The sequence below is a fragment of the Tursiops truncatus genome, chromosome 11 (genome assembly GCF_011762595.2).
Source record: "Tursiops truncatus isolate mTurTru1 chromosome 11, mTurTru1.mat.Y, whole genome shotgun sequence".
Lineage (NCBI taxonomy): Eukaryota > Metazoa > Chordata > Mammalia > Artiodactyla > Delphinidae > Tursiops > Tursiops truncatus.
This window is the reverse complement of record NC_047044.1, coordinates 61609265-61630209: the sequence shown is the minus strand read 5'-3', so window position 1 is coordinate 61630209 and position 20945 is coordinate 61609265. Positions and strand designations below refer to the sequence as shown.

At 43.1% G+C, this 20945-nt stretch overlaps 2 protein-coding genes across 20 annotated transcripts in view; both read right to left on the bottom strand.

The window, feature by feature from the left end:
* Positions 1-13619, bottom strand: part of TFCP2 (transcription factor CP2) — a 50946-nt gene extending 37327 nt beyond the window's left edge. For 8 of the 9 annotated variants that reach the window (XR_012324403.1, XR_012324404.1, XR_012324405.1 and 5 more), the window contains exon 1: positions 13279-13619. Coding sequence is in view for 5 of the 9 variants with exons in the window: in XM_019947237.3 (XP_019802796.1) it covers positions 13279-13400 (122 nt within the window). In the remaining 4 variants the exon portion in view is untranslated. The remainder of the gene's footprint in view (positions 1-13278) is intronic. The other variant, XM_019947236.3, reaches the window with a different exon arrangement.
* Positions 13620-17152: 3533 nt separating this feature from the next.
* POU6F1 (POU class 6 homeobox 1) overlaps positions 17153-20945 on the bottom strand; it is a 70499-nt gene continuing 66706 nt past the window's right edge. For 9 of the 11 annotated variants that reach the window (XM_073788670.1, XM_073788671.1, XM_019947197.3 and 6 more), the window contains one exon: positions 17153-20444. In XM_073788670.1, the coding sequence (XP_073644771.1) occupies positions 20099-20444 (346 nt within the window). In that variant the 3' untranslated portion in view covers positions 17153-20098. The remainder of the gene's footprint in view (positions 20445-20945) is intronic. The other 2 variants (XR_012324399.1, XR_012324400.1) reach the window with 2 other exon arrangements.

Below are 20945 nucleotides of genomic sequence, written 5' to 3'. Positions count from 1 at the left end.
ACTAAACTTAGAGACAATTGCAGCTTTCATCCAGTAATGACAGTAATCTCTAAGAAGGGAGTAGAATCTGATTTCCAGAGTTACCACATTACAATACTCAAAATGTCCAGTTCTCAACAAAAAATTACAAAGCATACAAGCACATGAAAAAATACTCAATGTTGCCAATTATTAGAGATATGAAAATCAAAACCACAATGAGGTATCACCTCACACCAGTAAAAATGGCTATCATCAAAAAGTCTACAAACAATAAATGCTGGAGAGGGTATGGAGAAAAAGGAACCCTCCTACACTGTTGGTGGGAATGTAAATGGTGCAGCCACTGTGGAAAAAATTATGGAGCTTCCTCAAAAAACTAAAAATAGAGCTACCATAAGATCCAGCAATCCTGCTCCTGGGCATATATCCAGAAAAGACAAAAACTATTATTCGAAAAGATACATGCAGCACTATTTACAATAGTCAAGACATGGAAAGGACCCAAGTACTCATCAACAAATGATTGGTTTAAGAAGATGTGATATATGTAGATACACACACACACACACACACACACAATGGAATACTACTCAGTCATAAAAAAGAATTAAATATTGCCATTTGCAGCTACATGAATGGACCTGGAGAAAATTATACTAAGTGAAGTAAATCAGACAGAGAAAGACAAATATTATATGATATCACTTATACGTGGAATCTAAAAAAATAATACAAATGAATCTATAGGCAAAACAGAAACAGACTCAGACATAGAAAACAAACTCACAGTTTGCAAAAGGTAAAGGGAGTAAGGAGGGATAAATTAGGAGTATGCAATTAACAGATACAAACTACTATAAATAAAATAGATAAGCAACAAGGATTTACTGCGTAACACAGGGACTTAACTATACTTCAATTAAGAAAAATTACGAAGCATACAAAGACAAAGGAAAATACAGCCTATTCACAGGTAAAAAGAAATTGACTGAAACCATCCTCTAGCAAGCCCAGATACTAGACTTACTAGACAAAGATTTAAGTTAACTGTCTTTAATATGTTCAAAGAGCTGAAGGAAACCATGGACAAATAACTAAAGGAAACCAGGAGAACAATGTATGAATAAGTACAAAATAGCAACAGAAAGACAGGAAGTATAAAAAGGAACCAAACAGAAATTCTGTACAAAAAAGTACAATAGCTGGAATTAAAAATTCATTAGAAGGGTTCAATACAGATTCAACCAGGCAAAAGAAAGAGTTAGTGAACTTGAAGACAGGAAAATTGAAATTACTCAGACTGAATTATAGAGTATTGAGCAGAGTTCCCTGTGCTATACCATAGGTCCTTATTAGTTATCTATTTTATATATAGTAGTGTGTATATATCACATTTTGTTTATCCATTCATCTGTCCATGGAGCCTTGGGTAACTTCTGATATTGGCTATTGCGAATAGTGCTGTCATGAACATGGGTGTATAAATATCTCTTTGAGACTCTGTTTTAAAAAAAAAAAGAAAGAAAGAAATTACTCAGGCTGAGGAGCACAAAGAAAAATGAAGGGACTTCCCTCGTGGCCCAGCGGGTAAGACTCCACGCTCCCAATGCAGGGGACCCAGGTTTGATCCCTGGTTGGGGAACTAGATCCCACATGCATGCTGCAACTAAGAGTTCGCATGCCACAACTAAGAAGTCCGCATGCTGCAACTAAGAAGCCCACGCGCAGCAACTAAGAGTCTGCATGCTGCAGCTAAGAAGTCTGCATGTTGCAACTAAAAGATCCCACATGCCACAACTAAGACCCAGTGCAGCCAAAATAAATAAATATATAAATATTTTTTAAATAATTAAAATTAAATAAATTTTTAAAAAAAGAATGAAGAGGGCCTTCCCTGGCAGTCCAGTGGTTAAGACTCCATGCTCCCAAGGCAGCGGGTGCAGGTTCAATCCCTGGTTGGGGAACTAGGATCTTGTATGCCATGTGGCATGACCAAAAAAGAAACAAAGAAAAAGAAAAATGAACAGAGTGTAAAGGGCCTATGGTACACCATCATATGTATGAACACACATATTCTGGGAGTCCCAGGAAGAAAAGAGGAAAAAAAAAATTTAAAGAAAAAAATCATCAAAAACAGTCCAAATAGATGAAAGACATGAATCTACACATCCAAGAAGCTCAACAAACTTCAACAGGATAAATCTAAAGAATTCCACACCGAGTGCATTATATTCAAACTGGTGAAAAACAAAGAGAATATTCAAAGCAACAGAAAGGAAGTAACTCATCATATATGAGGGACCCTCAATGAGATTAACAGCCAATATCTCATCAGAAACCATAGAGGCCAGAAGGCCGGGGATGATACATTTAAAGTGCTGAAGGTAAAAACTATCAACCGAAAATTCTAAAATAGGACTTACCTGGTGGTGCAGTGGTTAAGAATCCACTTGCCAATCCACCTGTGCAGGGGACACAGGTTTGAGCCCTGGTCTGGGAAGATCCCACATGCTGCAGACCAACTAAGCCTGTGCACCACAGCTGCTGAGCCTGCACTCTACAAACTGCGAGCCACAACTACTGAGCTCACATGCCACAACTACTGAAGCCCGTGTGCCTGAAGCCCATGCACCTGAAGCCCATGTGCCTAAAGCCCGTGCATCTAGAGCCCGTGCTCCGCAACAAGAGAAGCCAGCCCACAATGAGAAGCCCGTGCACTACAAAGAAGAGTAGCCCCCGCTCGCTGCAACTAGAGAAAGCCCGCACACAGCAACAAAGACCCAATGCAGCAATAAAGACCCAATAAATAAATAGCCATACGTGGGAAATGTTTAAAAAAAAAAAGAATTCTAAAATAAAAGAGAAATCAAGACATTCCTCAACAAAAGCTAAGGGAATTCATCACCAGTTCACCTGCCCTATAAGAAATACTAAAGGGAAACGAAAGGGAAAGGCTAAAATGAAAGAATACTAAGTGGTAACTCAAAGTCATACAAAAAAATAAAGATCATTATATCATCAAAAGTATACAAACAATAAATGCTAGAGAGGGTGTGGAGAAAAGGGAACCCTCCTACACTGTTGGTGGGAATGTAAATTGGTACAATCACTATGGAGAATACTATGGAGGTTCCTGAACAAACTAAAAATAGAACTATCATGTGATCCAGCAATCCCACTCCTGGGCATATATCCAGAGGAAACCATAATTCAAAAAGACACATGCACCCTAATGTTCACTGCAGCACTATTTACAATAGCCAGAACATGGAAGCAACAGAGGAATAGTTAAAGAAGATGTGGTACATATACACAATGGACTATTACTCAGCCATAATAAAGAATGAAATAATGCCATCTGCAGCAACATGAATGGACCTAGAGATTACCATACTAAGCAAAGTAAGTCAGACAGAGAAAGACAAATATCATATGATATCTAGAAAGATGACACAAATGAACTTATTTACAAAACAGAAACAGACTCCCAGACTTCAAAAACAAACTTATGGTGACCAAAGGGGAAAGGTGGGGGGAGGGATAAATTAGGAGTTTCAGCCTAACATATATATACTACTATATATAAAACAGATAATCAGCAAGGACCTACTGTATAGCACAGAGAACTCTATTCGATATTCTGTAATAACTTATATGGGAAAAGAATCTGAAAAAGAATGGATATATGTATATGTATAACTGAACTACTTTGCTGTACACCTGAAACACAACACTGTAAGTCAACCGTACCCCAATATAAAATAAAATTAAATTTAATGATTTCATATTTTTAAAAAGATCATTACAAAGTTTATATAGATAAATACACAAGATAGTATACCGTATTTTCGGTATGTAACTCCTCTATTTGTTTCTTATATGATTTAAAAGACAAATGCATAAAATAATAATTATAAATCTACAGTAACAGGTACATGATGCATAAAGATGTAATTTGTGACAATAACAACATAAAGAGGGGAAATGGAATTAATGTATGCTCTTTTTTATTAATTGAGATATAACTGATATACAACATTATATTAGTTTCAGGTATACAACATAATGATTTGATATTCATATATACTGCAAAATGATCACCACAATAAATGTAGTTTAATGTATGCTCATGAAGCTAAGTTGACATCATTTCAAATTAGATTGCTATAAACTCAAGATATTAACTCTAATTCCCAGAGTAATCACTAAGAAAGTAACTTTAAAAATATACAAAAAAGAAAATGAAGAGGGAAACAAAATGGTACAATAGAAAAAAATCGAACACAAAAGAAGGCCATATTGGAGGAATTGAGAAACAAAAAAAGATATGACATATAGAAAACTATCAATGGCAGAAATAAGTCCTTCATTATCACTAATCACTTTAAGTACAAATGGATTAACTGACCAATTAAAGACACAGATTGGCAGAAAAGATGTAAGAAAAAAAGGCCAACCACATGCTGCTTACAAAGACTCACTTTAGATACAACACACAATAGGGTGAAAATGAAAAAAAAATGAAAATATTCCATGCAAATAGTAAACAAAAGAGAGCTGGAGTGACTATACAAGTATCAGACAAAATAGAACTTAAGTCATAAATTGTTACAAGACACACAAAGAAAAAAAAAGAGAGACACACACAAAAGACATTTCATATTGATTTAAAAGGCCAATTTATCAAGAAGACAGAATAACTATAAACATGTACACACCCAAACAACAGAGCCCCCCAAAATAAGAATCTAAAACACTGATAGAATTGAAGAGATAAATAGACATTTCTATCATTGAGGACTTCAATATCCTACTTTAAATAATGAGTGGGACATCTGGACAGAATATCAATAAGGTAACAAAAGATTTGAACAACACTATAAACCAATCAGGCCTAACAGACATATACAGAACACTCCACCCAACAATAGCAGAATATATTATCTTCTCAAGGACACATAAAACATTCTCCAGGAGAGACCACGTTAGGCCATAAACCACTTTTCAGTAAGTTTAAAAAGATCAAAATCATACAAACTATCTTCTCTGAACATAATGGAAGAAAGCTAGAAATCAGTAAAATAAGGAAAGCTGGAAATTTTGCAAATACATGGAAATTAGCTCAGTTTTTTTTTTTTTTTTAAGATCACTCTTAAACAACTAATGGATGAAAGAAGAAATCACTAGGGAAATTTAAAAATACTTTGAGACAAATGAAAATGAAATCACAACATACTAAAATTTATGGGACACAGTGAAAGCAGTACTTAAGGGGAATTTTATAGCTGTAAATGCCCACATAAAAAAGGAAGAAAGACCTCAAATCAAATAAACTAACTTTACATCTTAAGGGACTAGAAAAAGAGCAAACTAAATCCAAAACTAGCAGAAAGAAGGAAATAACAAAGATAAGCAGGAAAAAATAGAGAATTTAAAAGATAGTAGAGGGGACTTCCCTGGTGGTCCAGTGGTTGAGAATCCACCTTCCAATGCAGGGAACACGGGTTTGATCCCTGGTTGGGGCACTAAGATCCCACATGCTGCAGGGCAACTAAGCCCATGTGTCACAACTACTGAGCCTGCACACTCTAGAGCCTGCACACCACAACCAGAGAGCCCACGCGCTGCAACTACTGAGCCTGTGTGCTCTGGAACCCACACACCACAACAAAAGATGCCGCATGCCTCAACGAGGATCCCATGTGCCACAACTAAGACCTAACACAGCCAAATAAGTAAATAAATATTGTTTTTTAAATAGCAGAGGATCAAAACCAAAAGTCAGTTCCTTAAAAAGATAAACAAAATTGAAAAACTTTTAGCTACACTGTCCAATGAAAAAAAGAGAGAAGACACACATAAATAAAATCAGAAATGAAAGTGGGATATTACTACCAACCTTGTAGAGATTAAAGGATTATAAGAAAACACAATAATTATATACACACAAATTAGATAATCTAGATAAAACAGATTTCTAGAAACACACAAAGTACCAAAACTGACTCAAGAAGAAATTTAAAAATCTCAATAGACCTGTTAACAAGCAATGGAATCAATAATAAAAAACCTCTCAACAAAGAAAAGTCTAGGACCAGATGACTTCATTGGTAAATTCTACCAAACATTTAAAGAATTAACAACGGACTTCCCTGGTGGCACAGTAGTTAAGAATCTGTCATTGCAAGGGACACAGGTTCAAGCCCTGGTCCAGGAAGATCCCACATGCTACAGAGCAATGAAGCTCATGCACCACAACTACTGAGCCTGCACTCTAGACCCTGCGAGCCACAACTAGTGAGCCTGCATGCCACAACTACTGAGGCCTGCGTGCCTAGAGCCCGTGCTCCACAACAAGAGAAGCCACCGCAATGAGAAGGCTGCGCACAACAAAGAGTAGCCCCCGCTCGCCACAACTACAGAAAGCCCACACACAGCAACAAAACACCCAACACAGCCAAATAAATAAACTTTAAAAAAAAATAATAAGTAAATAAAGGCTTAACACCATTCTTACTCAAACTCTTCCAAAAAAAGAGGAAGAGGTAAGAGGAGGAACACTTCCTAAGATTCTATGAAGCCACATTATCCTAATACCAAAGCCAGAAAAAGATACAAGAAAAGAACACTACAGACCAATATCCCTTATGAATAAAGAAACAAAATCCTCAACAAAATACTGGCAAACTGAATCCAACAGCACATTAAAATGATTCTAAACTATGACCAAGTGGGATTTATCCCAGGAATGTAAGGGTAGTTCAGATAAGGAAATCACTCAATGCAATACCCCACACAATCATCTCAATAGAAAAGGCACTGGACAAAATTTAACACCATTTTATGAAACAAACACTGAGCAAAACCTTGAAGACACTATGCTAAGTGAAAAAAGCAGTCCCAGTAACATCCAAAAGAATAAAATATGTAGGAATAAATTTAACCAAGGATGTGAAAGACTTGTACATTAAAAACTACAAAACACTGCTTAAAGAAATTAAAGATGACCTAAATAAATGGAAAGACATCCCACGTTCATGGATTGATAAACTCGATATTGTTAAGATGGCAATACTCCCAAAGCTATTTACAGATTCAATGAAATCCCTATCAAAATTCCAATGATATGTTTTGCAGAAACAGAAAAGCTTACCCTCAAATTTGTATGGAACTACAAGAGGCCCTAAATAGCAAAAAACAATATTGGAAAAGAAAAACAAAATAAGAGGAATCACATTTCCCAATTTCAGAGCTTATTACAAAGCTATGGTAATCAAAACAGTGTGGTACTGGCAAAAATAGACATATCAACCAATGGAACAGAACAGAGTCCACAAATAAATCTTTACATGTATGGCCAATTGATTTTCAATGAGGCTACAAAGAACATTCAATGAGAAACGAACATACGGCTGGGACAACTGGATATCCACATACAAATGATGTTGGAACCCTACCTCATTTTAGATACAAAAATTAACTCAAAATGGATCAATGACCTAAACATAAGAGCTTACACTATAAACTCTTAGAAGAAACCACAGGGTCAATCACCATGACTTGAATTTGGCAACAGATTCTTGAATTTGACATCAAAAGCACAAGCAACAAAAAGAACAGATAAATTGGACTTCATCAAAATTAAACTTTTGTGAATCAAACAAAGGACATTATCAAGAATGTGAAAAGACAACCTGCAGAATGGGAGAAAGTATCTACAAACCATATATCTGATAATGATCTAGTAACCAGAATATATAAAAAACCCTTACAGCTCAACAACAAAAGGACAACAACCCAATTTAAAACCGGGCAAAGGACTTGAAGAGACACTTCTCCTAAGAAGATATACAAATGGCCAACAAGCAGATGAAAAGATGTCAACATCATGGTCATCAAGGAAATGTAGAACAAATAATAACAGATACTACTTCACACTCACTAGGATGACTTTAATAAAAAACAGAAAACAACAAATGTTGGTAAGGATGTAGAGAAGTATGAACCCTTGTACATTGCTGGTGAGAATGTAACATGGCTCAGCTGCTGTGCAAAACTGCTTGGCAGTTCTTGAAAAAGTTAAGCATACACTACACACCTTTTACAATGGCCAAAATCCAGAACAGTGACACCACCACATCCTGAGAAGATGTGGAGTAACACAGGAACTCTCACTCATTGCTGGTAGGAATGCAAAATGGTACAGCCACTTTGGAGGACAGTTTGGCAGTTTTCTACAAAACTAAACATACTCATACCATATGATCCAGCAATGCCATTTCTTGGTATTTACCCAAAGAAGATGAAAAGTATCTGCACACAAAAATCTGCACAGAGATGTTTGTAACAGCTTTATTTATAATGCCAAAACTTGGAAGCAACCAAGATGTCCTTCAGGGTTTCCCTGGTGGTACAGTGGTTAAGAATCCACCTGCCAATGCAGGGGACATGGCTTCAAGCCCTGGTCCGGGAAGATGCCACATGCCACGGAGCAACTAAGCCCGTGCGCCACAACTACTGAAGCCCATGCTCCTAGAGCCCATGCTCCGCAACAAGAGAAGCCACTGCAATGAGAAGCCCGCACACTGCAACGAAGAGTAGCCCCCACTCGCCGCAACTAGAGGAATCCCACACACAGCAACAAAGACCTGATGCAGCCAAAAATAAAGAAAGAAATTTATTAAAAGAAAACAAGATGTCCTTCAGTGGTGAATGGATAAATAAACTGATACATACAGACAATGATATATTATTCAGTGCTAAAAAAAAAAAAAGAAATGAGCTATCAAGCCATGAAAAAGACATGAAGGAGCGTCAAATGCATATTACTAAGTGAAAGAAGCAGATATGAAAAGGGCTACATACTGTTTCAGTTATATGACATTCCAGACAGGCAAAACTATGGAGACAATAAAAAGATCAATGGTAGCAAGGGGTTGGGGTAGTGGTGGGTGAATGAATCAGCAGAGCACAGAGGATTCTTAGGGCAGTGAAAATACTTTGGATGATACTGCATTGATGGATACATGTCATCATATATTTGTCAGAACCTACAGAACATTCAATACCAAGAGTGAACCCTAAGATAAACTACGGATTTTGGGTGATTATGCTGTGCCAATGTAGGTACAGAGTGTGTACCACTCTGGTGGAAGATGTTGATAATAGGGGAGGCTATGCAGGTGTAGAGGCTGGGGGTATATAGGAAATTTCTATACCTTCCTTTCAATATTGCTATGATCCGAAAACTGCTCTTTAAAAACAAACAAACAAACAAAAAAAACCTCTTTAAGTTACATAAAATTTAAAAAGTTAAGTGTAGCATTATCATATGGCTCAAAAATTCCAATCCTAGGTATATACCCAAAAGAAATGAAAACATACGTCTAGTACAGCATGGTGAATATAGTTAACAATATTGGGCTTCCCTGGTGGCGCAGTGGTTGAGAGTCCGCCTGCCGATGCAGGCGACACGGGTTCGTGCCCCGGTCCGGGAGGATCCCACATGCCACGGAGCGGCTGGGCCCGTGAGCCATGGCCACTGAGCCTGCGCATCCGGAGCCTGTGCTCCGCAGCGGGAGAGGCCACAGCAGTGAGAGGCCCGCATATCGCAAAAACAAACAAACAAAACAAACAAACAAACAAAAACAATATTGTATTGCATATTTTAAAGCTGCTAAGAGACTAAACCTTAAAAGTTCACATCGTAAGAAAAAAAAATTTTATAACTATATATGGTAATGAATGTTAACTAGACTTATTGTGGTGATCATTTCGCAACATATACAAACGTGGAATCATTATGTTGCACACCTGAAACTAATACAATGCTATGCGTCAATTATACTTAGATTAAAAAATGTCTACACAGAAACTTGAACACAAATGTTTATAAACATTTTCTTTATAAACATAGTGCTATGTTAGCATTATTTGTAATAGTCGTCCATCAGTGGATGAATGGTTAAACAAATTGTGATATATACATACGATGGCATATTATTCAGCCACAAAAAGGAACAAATCACTGAAGTATTGATACATGCTACAACACGGATGAACCCTGGAAACATCAGGCTCAGTGAAAGAAGCCAGACACAAAAAGTCACACATTATATGATTCCATTTATGTGAAATCCAGAATAGGTAAACGCATAGAGACAGAACGCATGTTACTGGGCACCAAGGAGAGGAGGGAGGGAGAAATGGGGAGCAATTGTTTAACAGGTATACGGCTTTCTTCTGGGGCGATGAAAATGTTTTGGAACTAGACAGAGGTGGTGGTCGTGCAACACTGTGAACATACTAAATGCCACTGAATTGTTCGCTTTAAAATGGTTAACTTTTTGTAATATGAATTCCGCCTCAACCTTAAAAAAATGAAAGAAAAAAGTTTTAAGAAAATTTTAATGTTTACTCTTTTAATAATAGCTTTATTGAGATACAATTCATATACCATACAATTCACCCATTTATAGTGTACAATTTGTCTTTACTGTAGTCAGAGTTATGCAATCTTTAAATTTAAAAGATTTTTATCAGCCCCCCCCACAAAAAAAACCCCAGTACCTATTAGCAGTCACTCCCCATTCCCTCCTCTCCTACAGTCAACCACTAATCTACTTTCTGTCTCTATAGATTTGCCTATTTTGTACACTTCTAAGAAACAGAATCATATGTAGTCTTTCGTGACTGGCTTCTTTCACTCAGCATATTTTCATGGAATTTGCTTTATTTTAAATATAAAGTTTGTGCCATGTATTAAAACGTAAGGATAAAAGTAAGGAGACTATTAAAGGACCACTTATGAAAAGAATACAATCACTGAACGCAATGGCAGATCAAGAATCAAAAACAGGAATCCAGCTAAGATGAATTTTTATAAAATATAAACCAATAGATGTGAAGCAAAACCATTATAAGATGCAGTAGAAGCAAATCAAGGTAAAACAAATACGTTAGGGAAAATATTTTACAAAACAAATTGCTGTCCAAAAGAGAAAATTTTCCCTAAAAAAGGTTTAGGAAAAGTAATCACAGGTTTAGTTAAAAAAAGAAACAGGGAGAGCAAAGAATCATTGTCTTTGAGTATAAAAACTCCTCCAATCAGTGTTTCTCAAAATGTGGTCCCTGGACTATGTGCATCAAAATCATCTAAGAACTTGTTTTTAAAATATCAGGGGTTCCCTTGTGGCGCAGTGGCTGGGAATCCGCCTGCCAATGCAAGGGACGTGGGTTTGAGCCCTGGTCCGGGAAGATCCTACTTGCCGCGCAACAACTAAACCCGTGCACCACAACTACTGAGCCTGCATTCTAGAGCCCTCAAGCCACAACTACTGAGCCCGCGAACCACAACTCCTGAAGTCCGTGCACCTACAGCCCACGCTCCACAACAAGAGAAGCCACCTCAATGAGAAGCCTGCACACCGCAGCGAAGAGTAGCCCCCGCTCGCCACAACTAGAGAAAAGCCCACGTGCAGCAACGAAGAGCCAATGCAGCCAAAAATAAAATTATTTATTTTAAAAAGAAATTATATTTCTGGTCTGTGCCCCAGACAATCACCAAAGATGGGACGCTGTAAACTATTTTTTATAAGTTTCCAGATGACTCTCATAAACACTAAAGTTTGAGAACTTAATATCTAATTAACACAAATTAATGCAAATAATTAAATGTGTGTAAGAGACAAGAGAATCATGACAGCAGTAAAGTGCATGAAAAAGAGCAAGGTGAAAGAGAGCAAAGAAAAAAAATTTTTGCACATTGCGCTGTTGAGAAAACGTAAAGTGATGCTTGAAAACTCTTGTTGATTTGATCTTGGAAAAAAATTCCAAATGTGTAAATATGCAAGCCATTCTACTAATACTTGTGAGGACCACTCAGGATATGAATAGGAAGGCACTCATAAATGTAAAGTTGCACGGCAGAGAGCGCACATAGTTGATACCCAAATGTTTGTTGATGTCAGACTATTTTTATAGCAAGTACTGTTACATTTAATTATCTCCATTCTTAACTCTGATAACCTAGACAAAACTAAACTTTTTGCAGCAGTAATCTTTACACGAACAACAGCATAAATTGTCAACTATTATGTCACATACTGACGTGCAAGTTCAGGGTCAAGACATTTACTTTCAGACCAAGTTAATCTCTGTTTTTATGGTAAGACGTATGTAAACAAGGACAGACAAAATTAGAGTTAAACTTCTCAAGGCTAAGAGCACTGCATGATAGAACTCAAATTTCCCTGAAAATCACTAAAATATGCATTCAAGGATAGCCTTTATTATTTTAACTGTAAGCAAAGATTCCTGAAGATGAAGTATTAAGTTCTAATTCATAATTTTACTTCAGTGAGGAAATTCCACTTTGGCTTAGCAGAGTTAAAGAAAGGAAGTTCACTTTTATAACTCAAAGGAGTTCACTAACAGAATGCAAAATTTGTCCATTTTCCCCATAAAAGGCATCCTCCCACTATAAACTCATAAACCTAATTAAAGTGCTAAATTCTAAAGTCTCTTTGACTCATTTAGATTAAGCCTTACAATGTATCTGGAAACCCAATTATATTCCATCAAATATTAAGAAGCAGATGTTTCAACATTTCCAGACATGGCTCTTACACATCTTGTAAATGAAACAAACTATACTGGGGGAATGAAGTAGGTAACACATGAAAATATATTACATGGGAGGTTATGTTGCTTTCAAAGGAGATTTTTATTTCTTATCAACATTTGGCTTGATACATGAAGGTCTAGAAGCATCTAAGAGCTCTTTTTGACACTTTTTCATTTCACAGCTTATGTTTCAAAAGTCAGAAACCCTAGAATTGAGTAAAGCCTCAAAGCAGGTTAAGATACAGATGTGTGGACTTCTTCATTAAAGGTTTCACATTTCCTCCCAATAAGCAGTCAACCAACATTCATCATTAAGCCCCAACTCCCTAAACACCTCTCACATGTTCAACGTGGCCTCTTCTTCACACAAGTCCAGTGCAACCTATCCACACGCGCACACACACCAACAGTCTCCAAGTCACCCACACTGACACAAAAGCCTCTCAACATTCATCTGGTTGCTAATCAAGGGCTATTCTTGACACTGCCTGTTATCTCTTTTTCCCTTTCTACCGCAATACTCACTACTCAAAACAACAAAAGAAACAAGTTCGTTTTCTCTAACCACTGAGAGCTTCTCTAACTCTATACACCTCTCTCTCTTTTCCCCCCTTATTCTCTATCCTGCCTTTGTTATTCAGAAGGTGCAGGGTCTGGGAAAATCTCACTCACCTCATGCTATAGGCACCAGCACCCAGTTCCTGGCCGATCCCGGAAAGACTAGCATCAAAGTCCTGCACCAGCCCGGATTCAATCACCTCATCGGCCAGAGGCAGCTTCAGAGCCCAGGCCATCCTGGCTCCTTCCTTGCCTCAGGAGACACCGTTTCTCGTACAAAGGCGAGCAGTGTGATTCTACCCAACGGGGGCAAGACTGCAAGACTGTAGAAAACTCCAAACCAAGATCTCCCCCGCAGTACTCACCAGCCGCCCCCAAGCCCCACCCGCACTGCCCACACAACTAATCTCCCGCACCCTTGTCTCCTCGCTCTTGGCTGCCCTGACTTCCAAAAATCCCTACCCCCACCCCCACCCTCACCTCCACCCCCGCCCAGCTCTCCGGAGCCGCGCGAGGGTCCTTTGGCTTCACTCTTCCCGACTGCCCAAAGGCAACCCTGGACTCCTCGCACTCCCACTCTTTGGGCTCTCTCCTTGAACTCGTGGTGGTCACTCGCTGCTTTCTAAACAGACCAGCAGCAGCGACCCGCTACCTACCCTGCGCGCCCACGCCGCTTTCCCACCTTTTCCCCCCGCCCCTTTCTGCGGGAAACCCCCCCTCCCTCCCGGGAACCAGTCTCCCTTTCCCCTCCAGGCCTCGCTTCCGGTCAGTCCCAAAATCACTTCCGGTCACCCCTTCTCAATCCCACGGCTCTTAGAACCAAATCCAGGTTTCCGCTGAGTCGACTCCCAGCCCTCTGCAGCCCCCCACGGCCTCAAAGCATGGGTGGAGAAAGCTCAGCACCGGCTTGAATCCCAGACTCGCCAGGTTCCTCCACCGCCCACCGCCCCAGCGCCAGCCAATCATGGCGCCCTCTTCCTTCTCGGGTCCGAAGAACGTGTATCACCCTGACGCTAGCCAATGAAGAAGCGACTTCGCCGGCCTCGGCAGTGATGATAGGCTAGCTACGCCACGGCTCTCTGCCCGCGGGAGATGGGCGGGGGGATCTGGCAGAGGAAACGGCGTGCGTTCAAACGTCCCGCCTTGGGGCTACCTGAGTTCTGGCGTCCGCTAAGTAAGAGAGTCAGCACCCTACGGCGTGGGTGGAGCTTTGGCTCTAGTCTTATTGAACCCACACCCACACCCTGGCTGACTTACCTAAACGCTCCTAACAAGCGTTTGTTTGCTCGTGGAATACTGTCTCATAAAACTCACCTCTTAACGGGGTCAAGACTGCTTCAGTCCCACTTCCCTGGATAGTCTTTCTTTTTTTTTTTTTTGCGGTACGCGGGCGTCTCACTGTTGTGGCCTCTCCCGTTGCGGAGCACGGGCTCCGGACGCGCAGGCTCAGCGGCCATGGCTCACGGGCCCAGCCGCTCCGCGGCATGTGGGAGACTCCCGGACCGGGGCACGAATCCGTGTCCCCTGCACCGGCAGGCGGTCTCTCAACCACTGTGCCACCAGGGAATCCCTGTATCACATCTTATTTATCCATTCCTCTGTTGATGGACATTTAGGTTGCTTCCATGTCCTGGCTATTGTAAATAGTGCTGCAATGAACATTGGGGTGGATGTATCTTTTCAAATTACGGTTTTCTCCAGGTATATGCCCAGGAGTGGGATTGCTGGATCATATGGTAGTTCCATTTTTAGTTTTTTAAGGAAACTCCATACTGTTCTCCATAATGGTTGTACCAATTTACATTCCCACCAACAGTGTAGGAGGGTTTCCTTTTCTCCACACCCTCTCCAGTATTTATTGTTTGTAGGTTTTTTGGTGATGGCCATTGTGACCGGTGTCAGGTGATACCTTACTGTAGTTTTAATGTGCATTTCTCTAATAATTAGTGATGTTAAGCATCTTTTCATGTGTGACTATCTAGTTTTAACTCTTCACATCTTCCTACACTCCAGACAGCAAGCCTTTGAGGCCCAGTCTGGCTTTTTTGATGGACCCTGCAGTTAAGAGAAAAGGCATCTGAAGTATAAGGCAGTCTTTTGGGACTGAGCCCTTTACCTGTGGAATCTGATGCCATCTCTGGGTAGGTAATGTCAGAATTGAACTGAGCTCTCAGACACACTGCTAGTGCCTGAGAAATGCTTTTTGGTGTGGGGAAGCCTGCACACACACCCATCGGAGTTGGGTTCAGGAGCCCAGAGGAACATCCCAGACTTGGGAATAGAAACTGCAGTCCCTCCACAAACCCACCCCTCTTCCTTTAAAGATTTCCTGGGCCAGTTTGCCAAGAACCACACTCAAACTGGTCTGAGCCAGTGGTAACAGCTTCCACTGACTCTTCTGCTGGGAGCTGTTGGGAGATGCCTCTCTCCATTCAGGGCCAGTTGCGGCCCAGTTTCCATTCACTCCCACACATCACAGTCCAAACCTTGCAGCGCTGATGCTGAAGCCTCTGTACCTGCTTTCTCCCAGTAGCTTGAAGTCAGGGACTCAGCTCCTGTTGTTTCCTTGAAAGGGAGGGTACAAATGCATTCAGTCATCTATCTGATATTTATCAAGCACCTGCTCTGTGCCCTTGGCCTCGGTCCTGGTCCTGAGGGGTTGCAGTCTAGTGTGGACAGCCAATATTAGGGTTGTGAGATCTATGCAGAGGTGAGTGCTGGCTTCTGTGTCATTTTGGGCCTCATTATGTCGAGTGCTGTAAAGCCCCTCTGATCCCCAAGCCTGATGTCAGCGTCTTAGGCATCTCTTGTCCCTTGGGTTGGGGAGGGGGGCGGAGCATGATCTAGAGCCCAGCACAGTGCCTGGCCCAGGAATGCCGGTTGGGTGGAATCAAAGGTGATGCCTTGTCGTCACCAGTTTAGATTATGTAGCCCAGACCTCATCAGTACCAAGGAGGTGGAGGGGGGAGGAGGGAGGGTTGCAGGGGAGCATGGCATGAACCCTACTCCTAGGAGGGAGAGACCCTTTTTACAGCCATGCTCTCCCAGCCCTGAGCTCAGGTGGCAGGCCTGCCCATAACATTTGCAGGCCTGGGGAAAAGCACAAAGGAAGACCCACTTACCATATATCTAAATTTTTATAAAGCATAATCAACCTAATTGTGACTGTTCTCGCCTCCTATCATGATAAGCATACCTTCATAATGACCGGGAAGGCCAGGTTTGAATTTGGACTTCTAAGACTCCTTGATGTTCTGTGCTAGAATGTGACCCAGTCCTGGCCCCCAGCCTGCGGCCTGCCTTCTCTTCCCCCTCGCAGCACCCCCTCACATTTAAAAGGGCTTTGTGTATACGTATCAGCATTCAGTCTGCACAGCCAAGCTCCATCCACCCAGCTTTCTGACAAACAGCTGCCTCTCGGTCACATCTTGGGCCAGGAGTGTATACACCAACAGCACAATCTATTATCTATTACTATTACCCAGGGAAGAGGGGCTAGAAAGTGGGCTTGGCAGGGAATTGTGGGGTCCTAGGTATCAGGGGGTGATCTAGAAGGAAAAAGGGCACATCCCCAGCCTTCCCTGGTGGCGCAGTGGTTGAGAGTCCGCCTGCCAATGCAGGGGACACGGGTTTGTGCCCCGGTCCGGGAAGATCCCACGTGCCGCGGAGCGGCTGGGCCCGTGAGCCATGGCTGCTGAGCCTGCGCGTCCGAGCCTGTGCTCCGCAACGGGAGAGGCCACAACAGTGAGAGGACCACATACCGCAAAAAAAAAAAAAAAAAAAGGGCATATCCCCTTGACCCTGCACCCAATGAGGAGAGTCCCGGCTGGAGGGCCTGGGCGGGGAAGTAGGAGTTCAGGGCACTGATCCTCTTGCAATGGGATTTTCCCGGCCACAGACTCTGACAGCAAAGCCAGCTCCTCCCCTGGTCTCTGACACTGATTCCCTCACATCACCCTGAGAGGTAGAAGAGAAACAAGCAGACCAGTACAAAAGAAAAAATACCGTTTATTCCACACAACTACATCAAGTGCTTCTCCCCCATTCTCCCCTCCTGACCCCTCACTCCAGCTCTCAGCAGACTTTGTCCCACGTCCGGGATCAGTCAGAACCTCAGCGTCAGAGCCTGGCCTAGGAGACAGGAAGGGAATCTAGGCATCGGAAGGTGATTGGATTTCCAAGGACACAAAAATGTCAGGGTCTCTCATTCCAAAGTCAAATGGGTTCCTTAACCCATTGGACTGAATTCTTTCCCTGGACCCCACCTGGATAAAATGCCTTGATTAGTGCAGGGTCAAAGGCCCCAGCCAATTCATTAAGCCATAGAAAGTTTTGGTCTTTGAAACAATAACAAACAAAACACATGCAAACAGTTAAGCCATTTCTGCCCTTTCTCCTGCCTTTCCATGGTAAAGGAGCCACTGAGATCTGGCTGATAACCAGAAAGGTGCTTTCAAAACAAAATTGATAGCAACTCCCTTCAGAACCTGATGCTACTCAAAACAAAAATATAAACAAAACAAAAAACCCACCTCAGGGCCATTGCTGCTCTCTGGGGGCCCTGTGGTAGGGGAAACAAGAGCAGAGATCAGGCCGGTGAGCTCTGGTTTGGGCACACTTCAGGGGCATCCTGTACCCCCCTGCCTGGGGAATTCAGCCTGCAAACATTCTGCCCCTGGACTTGTTCCTCTGAAAGACCAACTCGTCATTCCAGCAGAGGAAAAAAGCTTTAGTTCTAGCCCAGCCTTGGGAAGACACATTTAGATGCGGGAGGAGCTAAGAAAGCATGGCCAGGCCTAATTTAGAGCAGCAGTGCATCCGCTTTTTCCTGCCGTGTCACAGGACAGATGGTGTCCTCCCGCATATCCACTGCCACGGACACGCCCTGGGCTATATGCTACTCCCAGGGCACCAGCCACGACCCACCTGTCTCTCCCAAAAAAGAAAGCATATCTGAACACAAGGGCTTGAGGGTAAAGACCCATATCTGTCTAATTTATTGAACTATAAGTGACTGAATCCTTTACAAACTCTGGCGCTACTTTATTCTTACTGAAACCTTGTTTACAACACCCCTCTCAAGTGAGCTCGTCATCTCATTGAGACAGGTTGATAACCCTGAACTTGAGTGCGGAGCCTTACCCTTGGAGACGTAGTCTCTCCCGGGAGGCTGGGGCAGACAAGGTGCCCACCTGCTTCCTCATCCTCCACCACACTCGAGCACGTTTCGCTGGTCAGGATGCAGTGGCGTGGGGTAGGCGGGAGCGGGCCATTGGACACACAACTGCCTTCTCACTGGCAGAGCTACCAAGAGGGCGGCCACACTGGCTTTGTAGGGCCTGGGAGGGGGCAGCTGCAGGCAGGAAAGGAAATACAGCATGCCAGAGGAAGCGAGGCTAGGCTCTGCACCAGTGTCTGACAGAGGTGGTGATGTGCCCTCGCCTGGCAGTCACCTCTTCAGGGTTTATTGTAGAGACCTAGAGACCTGGCTCTGTAAGGACAGGAGTTGTGAAAGGAGGGGGTGGCTCACCCCTGTGACTTGTGTGTGACCCTTTAAGTCTAGTCTACACAGCAAGTCTGGGCTCATGTCAGCAAACCTTGCAGTGCTCTCCTGATCCCCTACTGAATTCCAGGGGAGGCCCAGCCACAGTGAGGCTGGGAAACTCACTTAACAGCTCGGATGAGATGCCAACCCCCAATGTACCATAGCTACCCTCTCTGAAGGCAAACCCCAGCCTGCTCCAGGGGTATTCTTAGCTTAGAAGCGCACTGTGGGGACTGCTTACACAAACACGTGGTCTAAGACTCTGGACAAAGTTAGATTTCTCCTCCAGTATCCAAGACTTCAAGTTCCAAAGAAAATTAGAGTTAAGTCACTTTCCACAAAGAGACCTTCCAGGGCTGCCATCAGCTCTTTCTGGATCTTGGCTTTTTTTCCCCAGGGCCTTGCTGTCTGGCTTCTTGTTTAATTTGCTGCTTCTGAGAAGGGCCCAGGACTGGGGGGGCGGTGAGTGTGAGGACAAGAGAGAGTCAGCATTCCTTTCCTCATTTCCACCCCCCCACCCCCCAACCCAGTGCCTGCTTAGCTGGGCCGGAGGATTTTCCAGGCTGCAAGCTCTCTTAACTACACCATTCTGATGTGGAGATGGCCAGGGACAGAGATCAGATTAAAATCTGGGCAGATGGCCTTATTTACTAAGTTCCCAACCTGCTATAGACCCAGGTCAACTCCAGGACAGCTAGAGTTCACTGTTGCTTCCTTCCAACATGATTTACAAAAGAAAAGATTCTGTTTTAGGGCAATTTTCCACCCTCCCAAAGGAACCAGGGAGAGATGGGGAGAGGAGATCACATGTTCTGGCCCCAGGGCTGTGGAAACCTTCTGACCTTGAGGTTGAGGCAGACATGGCATCTGACCTTCTGAGCAGCGCATCACCCTTTTCAGAATTGTATGTGTTGGGTTCTTTCAGGGGACAGTGTACCTGCAGGCAGAGGGTGGGGGACGGGGGGGGGGGGTGTGAGGCTGTGTTTCTGCTGGACTAGCCACCGTACCTGCCAGAGGAGCAAAGGAGGAGGGAGAGTGGAAAGAGAATGCTGTCGGAAACAAGAGCTAATGGCCAGTCGTCCTCAACCAGAATTCACCCTTCAAAAACCACATTAGCAAAGTGCTTCTTCAAGTGACACCACAAATCCCCTCCCTTGGCGTGACCATGCCCAAGCCTGGAGGTCTCAGACGGGCCCCACTGCCCTCCCCAGGATGTGGACGATATGGGGGGAGGGGGAGGGGGCTGAAACACAGGCGCACAGTGTAGTCTCACGACCCAGGGCAAACACAGCCACGTGTGGCAGAATGACAGATGCCGCAGGGCGGTGGCTGCAGCCGGGTGCCAAGGGAAGGTACAAAGTGCTGGAACACAGGGCTGGGGGCTCAGCCCTAAGGGATCTGAAAGACATTCAGCTTGCTGGTGTTCTTGAGCGTCTGACGCCGGTTGCAGAACCAGACCCGCACGACCTCCCGGTCATAGTTGAGCTCCTTAGCAATCTCGGTGATCTCCTGGCCTGTGGGCAGCGGGTTCTTCTCGAAGTAGGCGTTAAGAGCCTCTATGGCCTGGGGGGTAAAGGAGGTGCGGCGCTTGCGTTTCTTGGAGGGCTCGCCTCCCACAAATTCCATCAGGTTCTGCTGGCCTTCCTGGTTCCGGAGTTCGGCTTCATTCAGCCACTTCTCCAGCACTGGCTTCAGCTTCTGCGCGCTCTTGGGCGTGATGTCCAGCTTCTCAAACCTGTAGGTGACCCAAGCCCAGGAAGGAACAGTGAGAGTGTCTTACTCCCCACACCGGGCGTGAGCGCTGTCCACAAGGGACTGCTCCTCTTGGGGCTGGTGGGGCTGTGCTCAGTGTTCCCCTCACCACCCCCACTAAAACGCCCTGGCTCGGCCAAGCCCAGACTCCTCGGACTGTCCTGTATCCCAGGTCATAACAGGGAGACCATTCCCATGGCCTCGGTTCAGTAGTGCGATGATAACAGGGCAACTGCTTTAGTGAGCACCATTCCAGAACTTTCGTATCCAAATTGGTGAGGTCCTCTAAGGAGTCATCTCGAGAGGCCTCCAGAGATGCCAAACGGATGTCGCAAGTACTGTCCTCCTCCAACTGCAGCATCTCTAAGACAGAATACTCTTTCTGGCTGAGCTCCGATGCAACTACAGAATTCCCAACATGCCACGGTAGTCTAATAGTCACTCTAGTCTAATCTATATAATTGGCGGGCAGATGAAACCTCTT